At 40.8% G+C, this 15,232-nt stretch overlaps 1 protein-coding gene across 1 annotated transcript in view; it reads left to right on the forward strand.

The window, feature by feature from the left end:
• The first annotated feature begins 398 nt into the window (after positions 1-398).
• The window catches only part of LOC134352270 (apolipophorins-like), a 124,665-nt gene continuing 109,831 nt past the window's right edge, over positions 399-15,232 (forward strand). Inside the window, exons 1-4 of the mRNA XM_063059560.1 lie at positions 399-558; positions 998-1,048; positions 2,907-3,067; positions 9,004-9,074. Coding sequence (XP_062915630.1) covers positions 504-558; positions 998-1,048; positions 2,907-3,067; positions 9,004-9,074 — 338 coding nt within the window. The 5' untranslated portion in view covers positions 399-503. The remainder of the gene's footprint in view (positions 559-997; positions 1,049-2,906; positions 3,068-9,003; positions 9,075-15,232) is intronic.

Raw genomic sequence — 15,232 nt, forward strand, 5'->3', positions numbered from 1 at the left:
AGAGAGGGAAGGGGAGGGAGATGCGTCTGGAATGAATCGCTCAGTGAGACAATCTAACATTTCTGGCGCAGATTTAATCTGCAGACTTGCACCGTGTGCTGCTCTCAACGAACATAGTTTGAATACATATTACACAGCGATCTAACATTCTGAAACGAACATCATACACGAAGAACTTATCTCATGAATCAATTAAGGAATTCCTGAGGCTGATGTTTCATTAAAATTTTCTGTCTTTTAACTGAGCGTGATGTATTTCTAAACGTGTTACTGCTGTTTGACGAGTGTTAACTTTTTAACCAATCAAGCTATTAGCCAACCTACGGGGGCACGGGATTGGACGAAAGTTTTCAGCTGCTCCCACTCCTCTCACGCGTGGTGGAAAGAGTCAAATGTCCTGATCCCGCCGGCTGAAGGCTGGGTTTAACGGTGCCAGGGGCAGCTTCATCTTCCCTGGGGACTGACACCGTTTGTTCAATGCTGGTGTGGTCGAGATTCCACTGATGATAATTATGAGACTACTTCTCTTTCTTAGCGCGGTTCTCAGCACTTTCGGAAGTAAGTGTTTGTCCATTTCTCTGTGGTTTCATGCAGTTAGAGGGGAAAAAGGGATCCTCCATCCTGGACATGCCGATTCTTTTCAGGATTTCATTTAATGTCCGCGTAATAAATTGTTTTAAGTGTAAGTATTCACACCGGCACTGTTAGTGTAAATTGCCGCTTTCTTCCACGATAACCAGAGCAAGTTTGCAGCCGGTCATTCAGTCCACCGACCCGTCACTCATGCGGAACTGCAGGCCGGTTCCTCTGTGAAACCTTGTCTGTACTCGGAAACACTGACACCTCCCTGCACAGAACTTTAATCAAAAGATGCAAACATTGCCTCCAACCCCGATGACATGACGTTACCGTATTTACCGAGATGATAGAGGCAATTATTAGGTTTTCCAACGAACTTCGTTTGATGCAACTGATTGTCTCTTTCTTTCCTTTGTAGGAAATGTAGCGAAGTCCCGTCCGGCAGGTAACTGCGTGTCTGTCTGCACTGGTACGTACCACTGCCGTCTGTCCATAGCATCACAGCAGCGGCGTCAATCCTGCAAAAACTGGGTAGTGCAGCCGAGAGGATGCTGCAAAGCCATGTGGAGCTGTTTTTAATCTTTGTTAATGATAAGATTCCGCGGTAACGAAACAGAATTTTATACAATCCCTTCTGTTTGGGGATTGATAATGATTGGGACTGCGGGCAGCTGAAAACGCGGCACCCCTTGTGTCCTGGGTATCTCCGAGCCTCCGCAGGTTCAATGCCCCGAATCCGCCCGTGCAGACGGAACAGCAATGTGGTTTTTTTTTTGTCTTGTATAATGAAACGTCCACGGCCAAAACATTAGTCATTTGTAACCGCTTGTGTACAATTATCTTAGTGTTGCTGGAGCTTGGCGCTGCAACAACTCAAACAGATTGAATTCAGTGCGGCTCGCTGTGCTGCACTTCAAAGTGAAAGCCATTTATTAATGCATACTATTCGTACTTGTCCCGGATTAGCTTTCATCATCCTTATTATCCCCACGCCGGCTCAGCATAGCATTAAATGCTGCAATTCCTAGCAGGGCTGTAATATTATGAATAATGTAATTGACTTCCGTGCTTGAATTATAAGTGGAATGAATTCCTTGTATTATACTCGGGGAACCACTTTTCCAACGCCCTAATTTTGTGTACTTACTGGGTTATTTAGCATTCCGTAGGCACTCCTAAAATGCAGGGCTTTGCATCACTTGCTCAACCTAATACACCTCAAGGATGCGTCTATCTATTGTGGTCACCAGACTAAATCTTCTAATATAGGCTAATTATGGTTGAATCCAGTGTTCATTTTGCACCGAGTAATAAATCGGAAAATACTGGAAACTCTCGGTCAAGGGAAAAATCGTCTTCGCGGCCTTTGATCATGCATCCTAAAGCTTCATGGAACTTGCTGACCCATTCTTGGAAGGGTGTGGAGGCATTGCAGATGATGCAGAAGAGGCTAGAGTTGTATCCTCTGGAGTAGTGGAGGATGAGGGGAAACTTGACTTGCGTTTGTAAGATTGAGAGGCATGGATATACAGTTGGTATCTTTCTCCCAGGGATGAAATATCTAATATAAGAAGGCTTGCATATAAGGTGAGATGGGAGGCAAGATGTTTTAAAAACAGCGACGTGTACCTCAGATACGCTGCCAAGGGTGGTAGTGGAGGCAAATATCACAGAGCTAGTTAATAGGTTCTTATGCATATGAATATATAGAGAATGGGGGCATATGGACATGTCTGGGCAAAAGGGACTAGCTTTGTATACTTCTAATTACTAGTTTAATTAGTTTGACACAATATCGTGTGGTGAAGACCCTCTTCCTGTGTTGTCCTGTTCTGCTCTAACAGATTTCATTCTGGTGCAACTATTTGGTATGTGCCCTGAGTTCATTTTCTGTTAAGGAAGGGAAGGTGGGTCCTACCCTATCCTAGAGATAGACTCTCTATACTCCTCCAGAATGTTCAGTGTTGGTCAGGGTTGGTTTATAGCTGGCCAGCATTTTCTCTGGAGGAAAACCTGCTGTCAGTGGCCACTTTCACCAACCAGCAGCACTGGTAGACAAGTGTGTAATGCATGTATACTGATTCCTCTCTCTGCTGTTTGGGTGGAATTTTATCTGTTTGCCCTTCAATCGTTTAACATTTATTGGAATACATCTAATAAAGTGATGCATTCTCTTTATAGCTTTTATTTTTGAAGCCCCAAAAGATATTGGATATCATCCTAATTTGCTTTTTAAACAAATAATTGGTAAATTCTTCACTTGTGTTCCATTTATTATGCAGTTTTAAACTATTTTGACATAACTGAAACTTCGAAATTTCTTGTAGGTACCAATTATCTGAATTACCAGAAAGGGCTCCGATATACCTATGAGTACACAACTGTTGCTAATACATTCCTGCAAGGAAATTCCCATGAGAACAGTGGACTTACAGTAGAATGTTTGGTGAATATTGATGTCATTGACAAGTGTCACTTCATCTTAACGGTAGGTATTTATCTTTGTAAATGTTCAAATTTATTTGGTGTGATACCGTGCAGGCTGTAAATAAAATCCATTACAGTTAAATTGTAATTCTGCCTTGTGTATCTAACGTGACTTGTGATTTAGCTGGTGTTCAACTTGGCTGTAGTTTGGATGAATGGGATTAATTGACTCATTTTGTAAAGAGAACACACATAGTGGGCCAAAAGGCATCTCGTGTGTTGGATGAAACTGTGGCATATTTTGTTGAAACCTTTGCAGAGTTTCCTTTATAAATAAATCGCTTTTATGTACCTTCTAGTACAGCAGTGCTGCTAGCTTGATATGAAAATGGAAAGCCCAGAATGGGAAAAGTTGTAGGTGTTTTTCGAACATACTTGTGACTCCCTATTTGAAGATGCCTGGAAGATGCCAATTAAATACTTTTCTTCTACCTCTCTAAAATATCAGACTCTTATAACACTTGGAAATTGCAAATGAACTTGGTTCATTTTGCTTCATGGACATTTCTAGGTGCACACTCTCACCTAGAGATCCTAGGGTGCTCTAATAGTTGAAGTAAAATGGCATTGATGTTCTGGGCACTTTTAATTGTCGTTCCACTTTAACAAATATCATTCATGAGCACCACCAGGGGTTCCCAACCTGGGTTCCACAAACTCCTTGCTTAATGGCATTGGTTCATGGCATTAAAAAAAAGCTTGGGAGCCCGTAATCTAGATCAACACCCACATTTACAATGAATATTTGCATGTTTTTATAACCAAAGTTGTTCTTGCCTGATGGGTAAGAACTCTGTAACTGGGTTTTAAGCATGGCGACTGGGATTTCGAAGAAAGGGATCAGGGTGTATAGTCATTCTTCTGACTGAGATGGAGATTAGGAGGGTATTGTTGAGATCAAGATCAGAGACGTTGTTGAGGGAGGGTGAGGACTATGATCCTGACAGATGCTTTGGAAGGGAGGGTGATTGGAGGCTGGTAAGGCAAGGAGATTGTGAGAATTTGTGGTGACTTGTGGGCATGAAGAAAGGTTTGTGGGGTTAGAGGGACTCAGGTGCTATTGTAGTTTTAATGCATGGTGAAGAGGATTTGGGCAAATATTTTACTCCTCTTTTTTAAAATTTGGTCCAGTAATACATGAATTCGACCATATTGTCCCTGAAGTGCCCTGAGTTGGATGTCACCAGAACAATGTGGGCCAAGTTCCCTGGTTATGATGCAAAAAGGAGCATTGTATGGGGACTGATATCAGAACTTATGACCCTTGGGTAGAACTTACACATGAATCACTATAGGATTTGCTCTGCAGAATTTTCTGAATGAAGCAGATTTATCTAGAATTGGTTGCTATTGTACTTCACTCATGGAAAAAATGAACTTTTTAAATGCACATGGCAGAATTTTCAGGCAAAAATCTTGTGACAACCCTGAAAGCCAACTGATTCCTGCAAAATTGTTTACTCTATTTTCTGTTCTTATTTTTGTGGATGGATAGTATACTCTACATGCAATCTTAACTTTAGCATTACAGATTTGTGTGTGAATTCATGAATTCTTTCTTTCATGTGTGAATTTGAAGATATCTCTTCTTTCAGTTAGTCCTGATGAAGGGTCTCGGCCCGAAATGTCTACTGTGCCTCCTCCTATAGACGCTGCCTGGCCTGCTGCGTTCACCAGCATCTTTTGTGTGTGTTATTAACAGTATGTTGCTTTATAACTTTAAGTCAGTTATTGGAAGTGTGGGGGGAAAGCAGGAATATTGTTTGAAATGTTTTTCCCAAATGCAGGACCTTTGATAGGTATGTGACCACTTATTTGTACTTCAGTTGTGTCTCTCTGGCTTCATGTACTGTTATCACTTTTATATTTTCAGCAGCTTTTCAGCTCTCTTAGAGCAAAGTCTTGACTGCCTCTGCTCTTGCTTCCTAATACTCTTTTATTTCCTACAATAATCTGATGAAGATTCTGCTTTATGAATGAGCTCCATGTAGGATCTAGCTTTAATTTGTTTGACTTGTACACTCTGGGCAAATAACACATAGGCAAACATCTGCCATCAAATTTGCTTCATCATTGACCCTGCCTTTTATTGGTAATCTTTTTTTGACAGCGCTTTCGTTCACATTTTAAGGTCATTTGCGGTTAAAAGTGGCAGCCTTCCCTTTCTCCCCCCGCCCGCCCCCCCCCAAAGGCCTGTATTTTGTGAAGGTAACTTACTAACGATGTGGTGTTAGCCTGACTTCCTCAGTAGTGTTGAATAAGGCAATTTGGAAAATAAAGAATATTTTAGTATAATTGCCATCAAAGATTATAATTTAAGTGATTAGATTTTGTACATTGTTGGGACATCGTAGTTTGTTAAATCTTGTAAGACATGTCTGATTAAATTATGTTTTGCAAACAACTGACCGCCATCTGTTACCCTAAGTACAGCACTTGGAAGGATGATTGTAAATAATTGAATAAACAAATTCAGGTTTTTCAGTAGATAATGATGATCAATAAACTTTAGTTCAACCTAGTTGCTCAGCACTTACCAGATTATGACCTGTTGAATAAAACATTAATTTCCTATTCATAATTTCAACTGATTTTCATTAGTTTATCTTTTGGACGGCAAGTGAAAATGAAGTTTCATTTAATGCCGTTCCTTTAGTTATAACGTTTTCCCTTGATTGTTTTTTTTAAACTGGACCCCAGCTCATATTTAATCAAATTAGCTTTAATCAGCTTTCAAATCCCTTACTCACTCTTCCTTCAGTTAGTCCTGACGAAGGGTCTCGGCCTGAAACGTCGACTGCGCCTCTTCCTATAGATGCTGCTTGGCCTGCTGCGTTCACCAGCAACTTTGATGTGTGTTGCTTTAATCAAATTATTGTCTGTTTCCATCTGCCAGTAATCTGTACAATGTGCTTGGCTTGTCATATCAATCTGTAAAAAGATATTTAAGTATCTGCTACATAATACTTTGGCTCACTTTGAATATCATGAATTGTCTGACTGCTTCGCTATTTTCTGCATGACATACTGTCATTCCATATAAAAATAAAGATATTAGAAGTTCCATTTAAAGTATTTTGTAGTATTAATTTAACTAAATTTCTGAAGAATCTTAAATGTTCTAATCTCTAAAGTATTAAACGTTCTTATACATTGTATTTTCCTGGTAGAGGTGGTTTTTAGTAGTGATAGAAACTCTTTATCACGATGATTATGATGATAATAGACAAAAAAAAACAAGACCTGCAAAGAGAATTAGGCCAGTTGGCCCATAGGGTATGTGCTGCTTTTTGATCATGATGGATTTTTTTTCATCTCAACTCCATTTTCCTGCCTTCCTCCTGTAATATTTGGCGCTCCTGCTACTCAAGAACCTATCATCCTCCGCTTTAAATATACCCAATAACTTGGCCTCCACGGCCATCTGTGGCAATGAATTCCACAGATTCACTACCCTGTGGCTAAAGAAATTTCTCTTCATCTGTTCCAAAGGGACTTCCTTGTGTTCTGTGGCTGTGTACTCTGGTCCCATATTCACCTACTATAGAAAACATCCTCTCCACATCCATTCTGTCCAGGCGTTTCAATATTTAGTAGGTTTCAGTGAGATCTCCCTCAGACTAATAAACTGTAAGTGCATGCTTAGGGCATAAGTTGACCCTTTCATTCCCAGGTTTATTCTTGTTAACCTCCTCTGGACCCTCTCCAATACCAGCACATCCTTTCTTAAATATGGGGTCCAAAACTGTTCACAGTACTCCAAACGTGATCTGACCCTTGCCTTAAATCTGCAGCATTACATCCTTGCTGTCATAGCCCAGTTCTCTTGAAATGATTGTTCACATTATTTTGCCTTCATTACTACTGACTCAACCTGCTGATTAACCTTCAGGAGATCCTGCATTAGGACTCAAGTCTCTTTGCACCTGATTTCTGAATATTCTCCCCATTTAGAAAATAGTCTATACTTTTAATCTTTCTGTCAAAATACATGGCCATACAATTCCCTACACTATATTCTATTTGCTGCCCTTTGCCCATTCTGCTAATCTATCCAAGTCCTTCTCTAGACTCCCTGCTTCCACAACACTATCTGCCCCTCCACCTATCTCAGTATCACTTGGCCACAGAGCCATCAATTCTGTCATCCAAATCAATAACACAAAAATGAAAATTTGCAGATCCTGCAGAACACCACTAGTCACCAGCAGCCAACCTAAAAAGACCCTCTTTATTTCTACTGTCTTCTGCCAGTCAGCAATTCTTCTGCCTGTGCTAGTATCTTTCCTGTAATACTATGGGTTCTTGTCTTGTTTAGCAGTCTCAAGTGTGGCACCTTTTCAAAAGCCTTCTAGAATTACAAGTAAACAACATCCATGGACACTCTATTGGCTATCCTGCCTGTTATTTCCTCAAAGAATTCCCTACAGATTTGTCAGGCAAGATTTCCCCTTAAGGAAACCATGCTGACTTGTGCCTATTTTACTATTGGCTCCAAGCACCCCAAAACCTCATTTTGTAATAAAGGACTCTAACCTACTGAAGTCAGGCTAATTTCCTTTCTTTTGCCTCCCTCCCTCCTTAGAGTGGAGTAATATCTACAATTTTCCAGCCCTCTGAAACCATGCCAGAGTCTAATGATTCTTGAAAGATCATTACTAATGCTTCCACATTCTTGTTAGCTACCTCTTTCAGAACCCTGGGGTGTAGTCCATCTGATCCAGGTGACTTAATCTACCTTCAGAACTTACAGCTTCTCAAGCACTTTATTAATAATTATCTTTGCTATATTGTATGCCCTCTCTTTCAGCTCTTGGGGCTCTCTTTCACGTCCCTTGTCAGCCACATTGCATGATCCTCCCTTTAGAATGGTTATTCTTCTTTGTGATGAACTGATTCCAAATCACTCCCCAAAACTCCACCCATTGCTAATCTACTGTCATCTCTGCTAGAGTCCCCTTCCAATCAACTTTGGCCGTCTGATCCTTGTGAGCAAATTGATGTACCTTGTACCTTTCATCACCTAAGTTACAGAGGAAGGTTGATCAAGTTGGGTCTTTATTCTTTGGAACGTAGAAGGTTGAGGGGGGACTTGATAGAGCTATTTAAAATTATGAGGGGGATAGATAGAGTTGATGTCGATAGGCTTTTTCCATTGAGGGTGGGGGAAATTCAAACAAGAGGACATGAGTTGAGAGTTAAAGGGCAAAGGTTTAGGGGTAACATGAGGGGGAACTTCTTTACTCAGGGAGTGGTAGCTGTGTGGAATGAGCTTCCAGCAGAAGTGGTTGAGGCAGGTTCGATGTTGTCGTTTAAAGTTAAATTGGATAGATATGTGGACAGGAAAGTAATGGAGGGTTATGGGCTGAGTGCAGGACGGTGGGACTAGGTGAGAGTAAGAGTTCAGCACGGACTAGAAGGGCCGAGATGGCCTGTTTCCGTGCTGTAATTGTTATATGGTTATATAGAAAAATCAGAAGACTTAGTTTAAAATTATTCCTGTGTGAATTAATAGCATTTGCTGAACTTTCTAACATGACTAAAATATTGCATTCCTAGATGAGCATGTGACTGTGTCCATTTAATGTTCAGTACTTTATTTTCTTGATCACAGCTAATGGGTGAACTGTAGCTGTTGGTCTCAGCTATCCTGGTTTATGGACGAGTAATAGACTGGGACTTCATCTTCCAATCACTGTTCTGAAACTTTTGCTGCAAGTGCTCATGTAACTATGAATTTGAAAGATATGTGATATTCCCTTTGCTAGAATATACTCATGAAACTCCCAAGGAAAGTTTACACTGATTTGGTTCTCACTTGGCTGAAGTAACAAAGATCCATGGAATTTTATTTCAACAAGTGTTTTCAGAAATGAGAGAAGAAACATTGGTGGGTTGCATGAACTTCAATTTTGAATGATCCATTTGTGCTTTCAGCTCAAGCAAACCCAGATTAAAGGATCCATGTCAAACAAGGAGGAGTTTGTTCCAGATCACGAGAAGCTGAGGTACTGTACCTCTTTAAGCATAAATAAATTTTGGTTTTAACATTTCAGTTTAACTTTTTTAACCGGTTTATTGCAGGCCTGCTATGCTAATAGATGTGTAGCCTGCCCTTTTTCTCCAGATTAATGCCAAGGGGAAATGGAATTACGGTCTTGTTATAGTGCTGGTCCTCATTTTCAATAAAGTGCAGCCTTGTTCGGGAAGCACAGGAATGCTGAATTGTTGTCAAATAACAGAATAACTAAAATTGTTGAGTGTTGCACTTTGAAATAACAATAAATCTTGTATCGAATACAGCAAAACTCCCAACATCCTGATGGTTTGGTATCTGGCTCACCAACGGTTGATTTTGCCTGTGCTCCCTTGCTGCTTTCCAGGGCCCACAGGGACATTTATTATAGTCTGTGCAACACTCTCTAAGGAAAGCAGTAAATTAAAAATGTGCTGGTGTGTTAATGGGAATAAAAAGTAATAATCTGGAAAATCACCTATTCTGCCATTACCTGGATAATTGGTTTCTGTAATGGATAGAATACTATTAATGACTGGAAAGATCAATTGCTATCCTTACCACTTACGGACCAACTATGCAAGAGTCCTTTGAGGCCAAAAGAAAGTCAATTCTTGTTACTTAGGATGGGGTGGTAGTTGTGAAGGTGATGGTGTGGGGTAAGAAACTACATTCTCTCTTTTTGTACTGGGACGTGCAAACCAGTTCTCTAAGGTGTATGCAGATTACTTCAAGAATAATAAAAGTAAAAACATAGATCCTTTAGCCCAATCTGCTATTCAGTACGATTCAGTGCCTCATGCCTGTTGTCTTTTTAAAAACCATGTCATCACCATGTTCTGTAGCGTCCAAAGACCAACCTATATTTGCACGGCTGTACTTGGAATTTCTAAGCCAGCCGGTGGTGTAGTGGCATCAGCACTGGACTTCAAGGCAAATGGTCCCAGGTTCAAATCCAGCCGTCTCCTTGCATGCTTCCCATCTGTGCTGGGTTGAATGCTGGGCTAGCAACTCGGCCTTGTGAAAAAACAACAAAAGGAAATGCTGCCTGGTGCACTACAACACATGGAAAGGAACAACAACTTGGAACTTCTACTGGGGCAGAAAATACTCAAAAGACTTTTAACCCTGAGTAAAGAACCACTCAGAACTAAAGTAAGACTGTAAACCAATTCCATGTATGCTGGTTACATCTACCCAGACATTTCCTTTCTTCCTTAGTGTCCCTCATTTTCTGAGCTCCAGTATGGTACTGCTTGAACATAAATGTGAATACATGAATGGTGTGGACTATGTATAACATTGTATGTATAACAATATATGTACATTCTGTGTATTAACAGCAGATCTCTGGTGTTGTCCATAGTGAGTAAGATATTGGGCTTAACATTAACATCATGTTTCAACAGTAAGAGCTATTAAAAATGAGAATCAGCTTTTCAGTTCTAACTTTCAGCATAACTTAATGCTGCCCCCCCCCCCACCCCAGCACACAGATGCTGCTTGACTTGTTCAGTTGTACACCCATTAGATTCTGTAATTTTATGGAAACTTTGAGAATTTGATTCCTATTGAAGAGGATGATTGGGAGAAGATTCTGGATGTGGGCAGCCGTGTGCAGGGTGTACCTGACTGGAAGAGGGTCCTGTGGTCCAGTACTTCTCCGGAGGGGAAGCTGAGGTTTGGCAGAGCTGTGGAATGTTGTGTGGTATTTGGTCCAGTGCCCTCTGTGGGTCTGTCAGCAATGAAGGGAAGAAAGAAGGTCTGTCCGATAGTGTTGACATGAACTATTTGGTCTGGTAGTGCTGACTTTAATTACTTTCTAGCCATTATATTTTAGTGATTTTAATTCCTGGATATCTGTCTTGCACCCATGTAGTACTTCACAATATGTAATATAACTAGTAGGATTAAGAAATAAACAGGACCGGTGAAAGCTGTAAAGGTGTCAGGCAATTTGGTGCTGAATATAATAGATGCATAAACCTTGCTTTTTAAATTGCAGTTATAGGCTTCACCTATCACCTTCCAGCTAGCCTCCTTCCCTCCCCCGCCCCACCCCCCCACCATTTTACTTTGGTGTCTTCCTCCTTCCTTCTCAGTCCTGAAGAAGGGTCTCGGCCCGAAATGGTGACTTTTGTTCATTTCCATAGATGCTGCTTGACCTGCTGAGTTCCTCCAGCACTTTGCCTGAAAGAGTTTTTGTCTAGCTGTCATCTACATGTTTCTCGCGCCACATTTCTCTCATTGCTGTTGTATCTCTCTGCCCTTCTTCCCCCAACCTGTTCTCGCTGCCGCTTTTTCTGTGCTCCTGTTATTGATTCTACTTTGCCTGCATAGCCCAAGCTCTCTCTCACGGCTACCTTCACATAAATATTTTTCATTTATTGAAAAGTACAGCTGATTTTCATCACTCCGAAACTTTGATCAGCTTTAGAAACAATTCCATAGGTTTTTGTGAAAAGAGGGCTCTTTAAGGAGCTGACAAACTCTGTCATTTCGTATCAGTGGGAATGCAGTGTGATACCAGTTTAATTAAAATTTTAATTTTACAGAAACTGCATGATTAATATGGGATTTGATGTCCACCTGTTCCTTGGTGTGCTGCCACTGGGATCATATCTGTCCAAGAAATGGTGGTTCAAATGCAGGCCTTTGAACTTAGAACAGTACAAGCCCCCTAGCCCACAATATTGTACTCACATTTTAATCTATTATAAGATCAATCTAATCATTCCCTCCCTCATAGCCCGCCATTTTCTCCATTTTTCTTTCATCTATGTGCCTCTCTGAGTTTCCCAAGTGTTCCTAATGTATCTGTCTCTACCACCACTTTAGTAGCTTATTCCATGCACCTACCACTTTTTGTGTATTAAGTAAAATCTACCTTTGACATCTCTCCCCCTATACTTTCTTCCAATCACTTTAAAATTATATCCACTTGTGTTAGCCACTTCCACCCTGGAGAAAAAGTCTCTGGCGATCCACTCTACCTGTGCCTTTTATCTTGCACACCTCTATCAAGTCACCTCTCATCCTCCTTTGCTCCAGAAGACAGGCAGCATCATGGTAAGTCTTCCCTGCTCCATCTCTAAAACTTGTACATCTCTTCTACAATGAGTGGACCAGAACTGAATATATTATTCCAAGTGCGGCCAAAGCAGGGTATTATCGAGCTGCAGCATTACCTCATGGCTCTTGAACTCAGTCCCCTGACTAATGAAGGCCAAAACACAATATGCCTGCTAAACGACCCTATCAACTTGCGTGGTAATTTTGAGGGATCTATGGACATAGACGCCAAGTTCCCTCTTTCTCCACACTAAGAATCCTACCTTTAACCTTGCATATAGACTTCAAGTTCGACCTTCTAACGTGAATCACTTCACACTTTTCTGGGTTGAACTCCATCCGCCACTTTTCAGCCCAGCTCTGCATCCTATTAATATCTCATTGTAACCTATGACAACCTTCTATACTATCCACAACACCACTAACCTTTATGTCCTCTGCAAATTTACTAACCCACCCTTCCCATCCAAGTCATTTAGTAAAAACCACCAAGTACAAAGGTCCCGGAATAGACCCCTGTCGACCACCACTGGTTACCAACCTCCGTGAAGAATATTCTCAATCTGCTACCAATGCTCTGCTCTGGCTTCTATGGACAAGCAAATTCTGAATCCACACAGCCAAGTTTTCCAGAATCCCATGCCTACAGCTTTGATGACTGAGCCTACCATGGGAACCTTATCAAATACAGTGGCATGCAAAAGTTTGGGCACCCCTGGTCAAAATTTCTGTTACTGTGAATAGCTAATTGAGTAAAATTGACCTGATTTCCAAAAGGCATAAAGTTAAAGATGGCACGTTTCTTTACTATTTTAAGCAAGGTTACTTTTTTACTTTCATCTTTTACAGTTTCAAAATAACAAAAAAGGAAAAGGGCCCGAAGCAAAAGTTTGGGCACCCTGCACGTTCAGTACTTAGTAACACCCCTTTTGGCAAGTATCACAGTTTGTAAACGCTTTTTGTAGCCAGCTAAGAATCTTTCAATTCTTTGGAGGATTTTTGCCCATTCTTCCTTGCAAAAGGCTTCTAGTTCTGTAAGATTCTTGGGCTGTCTTGCATGCACTGCTCTTTTGAGGTCTATCCACAGATTTTCGATGATGTTTAGGACGGGGGACTGTGAGGGCCATGGCAAAACCCTCAGCTTGTGCCTCTTGAGGTAGTCCATTGTGGATTTTGAGGTGTGTTTAGGATCATTATCCTGTTGTAGAAGCCATCCTCTTTTCATCTTCAGCTTTTTTTTCACAGACTGTATGATGTTTGCTTCCAGAATTTGCTGGTATTTAATGGAATTCATTCATCCCTCTACCAGTGAAATGTTCCCTGTGCCACTGGCTGCAACACAAGCCCAAAGCATGATCGATCTACCCCCGTGCTTAACTGTTGGAGAGGTGTTCTTTTCATGAAATTCCGCACCCTTTTTTCTCCAAACATATCTTTGCTCATTGCTGCCAAAAAGTTCTATTTTAACTTCATCAGTCCACAGGACTTGTTTCCAAAATGCATCCGGCTTGTTTAGTTGTTCCTTTGCAAACTTTTGATGCTGAATTTTGTGGTGAGGACGCAGGAAAGGTTTTCTTCTGATGACTCTTCCATGAAGGTCATATTTGTGCAGGTGTCGCTGCACAGTAGAACAGTGCACCACCACTCCAGTGTCTGCTAAGTCTTCCTGAAGGTCTTTTGCAGTCAAACAGGGGTTTTGATTTGCCTTTCTAGCAATCCTACGAGCAGTTCTTTTGGAAAGTTTTCTTGGTCTTCCAGACCTCAACTTGACCTCCACCATTCCTGTTAACTGCCATTTCTTAATTACGTTACGAACTGAGGAAACGGCTACCTGAAAACGCTTTGCTATTTTCTTATAGCCTTCTCCTGCTTTGTGGGTATCATTTTTTTTTGTGGGTATCATTTATTTTAATTTTCAGAGTGCTAGGCAGCTGCTTCGAGGAGCCCATGGCTGCTGATTATTGGGACAAGGTTTGAGGAGTCAGAGTATTTATAAAGCTTTGAAATTTACATAACCTGGCCTTTCCTAATGATGACTGTGAACAAGCCATAGCCCTAACAAGCTGACTAAGGTCTGAGACCTTGGTAAAAGTTATCTGAGAGCTCAAATCTCTTGGGGTGCCCAAACTTTTGCATGGTGCTCCTTTCCTTTCCTTCACTCTAAAATTGTACAAAATAAAAATAATACACGAATCTTGTTTAAAATGTTGAACAGAATGTTTCATCTTTAACTTTATGACTTTTGGAGATCAGTTCATCTTCTACTCACTCAACTATTCACAGTAACAGAAATTTTGACTGGGGTTCCCAAACGTTTTCCTGCCACTGTACCTTACTAAGATTCGTGTATAGCACATCCACTGCTCTATCTTCATCAAATTGAATTTGCTGAGAAAAATAACAAAAGAATTAGAGTCGTGAGATGCTAATTGCCCTAACAACTCCATGCTCACTATCACTAATCAGGCTATGCTTCAGATGCTTGCAAATCCTGTCTCTAAGAATCCACTCCCATAGTTTGTCCGCTACTAGTATAAGATTCACTGGACTTGAATTCTCAGGGCTTTGCCTTTTTACTTGAACAAAGAAAAAAAAAACATTTGCCCTCCTCTAATCTTCTGGTACTATACCTGTTGCCAGTGAGGATACAAAGATCATCACCAAAGATGCAAGAATCTCTTCCCTCACTTCCTGTAGTAAACTGGGAGATGTATTGCATCTGACCCAAAGGACTTAACCATGCACATGTTTTAAAAAGTATATCCTTTTTCTTAACATCGACACGATCCAGCATATTAGCCTGCACAGTTGCCCAGGTCTCTCTCAATGCTGAATACTTAAGCAAAGTTTTCATTTGAGGACTACTTCTATTTCCTCCAAATTCAGGCATATGCTAGACCATAAGACATAGCAGAAATAGGCCATTAGGCCCATCGAGTCTATTCCGATATTCTATCATTGCTGATTTATTACTCACCTCAACTGTATTCTCCTGCCTTCTCCCCATAGCATTTGACACCCTTACTAATCAAAATCCTATCAAACTCTGCATTAAATACAACCAACAACTTGGCCTCC

The sequence above is a fragment of the Mobula hypostoma genome, chromosome 9, assembly GCF_963921235.1.
Source record: "Mobula hypostoma chromosome 9, sMobHyp1.1, whole genome shotgun sequence".
Taxonomy (NCBI): domain Eukaryota; kingdom Metazoa; phylum Chordata; class Chondrichthyes; order Myliobatiformes; family Myliobatidae; genus Mobula; species Mobula hypostoma.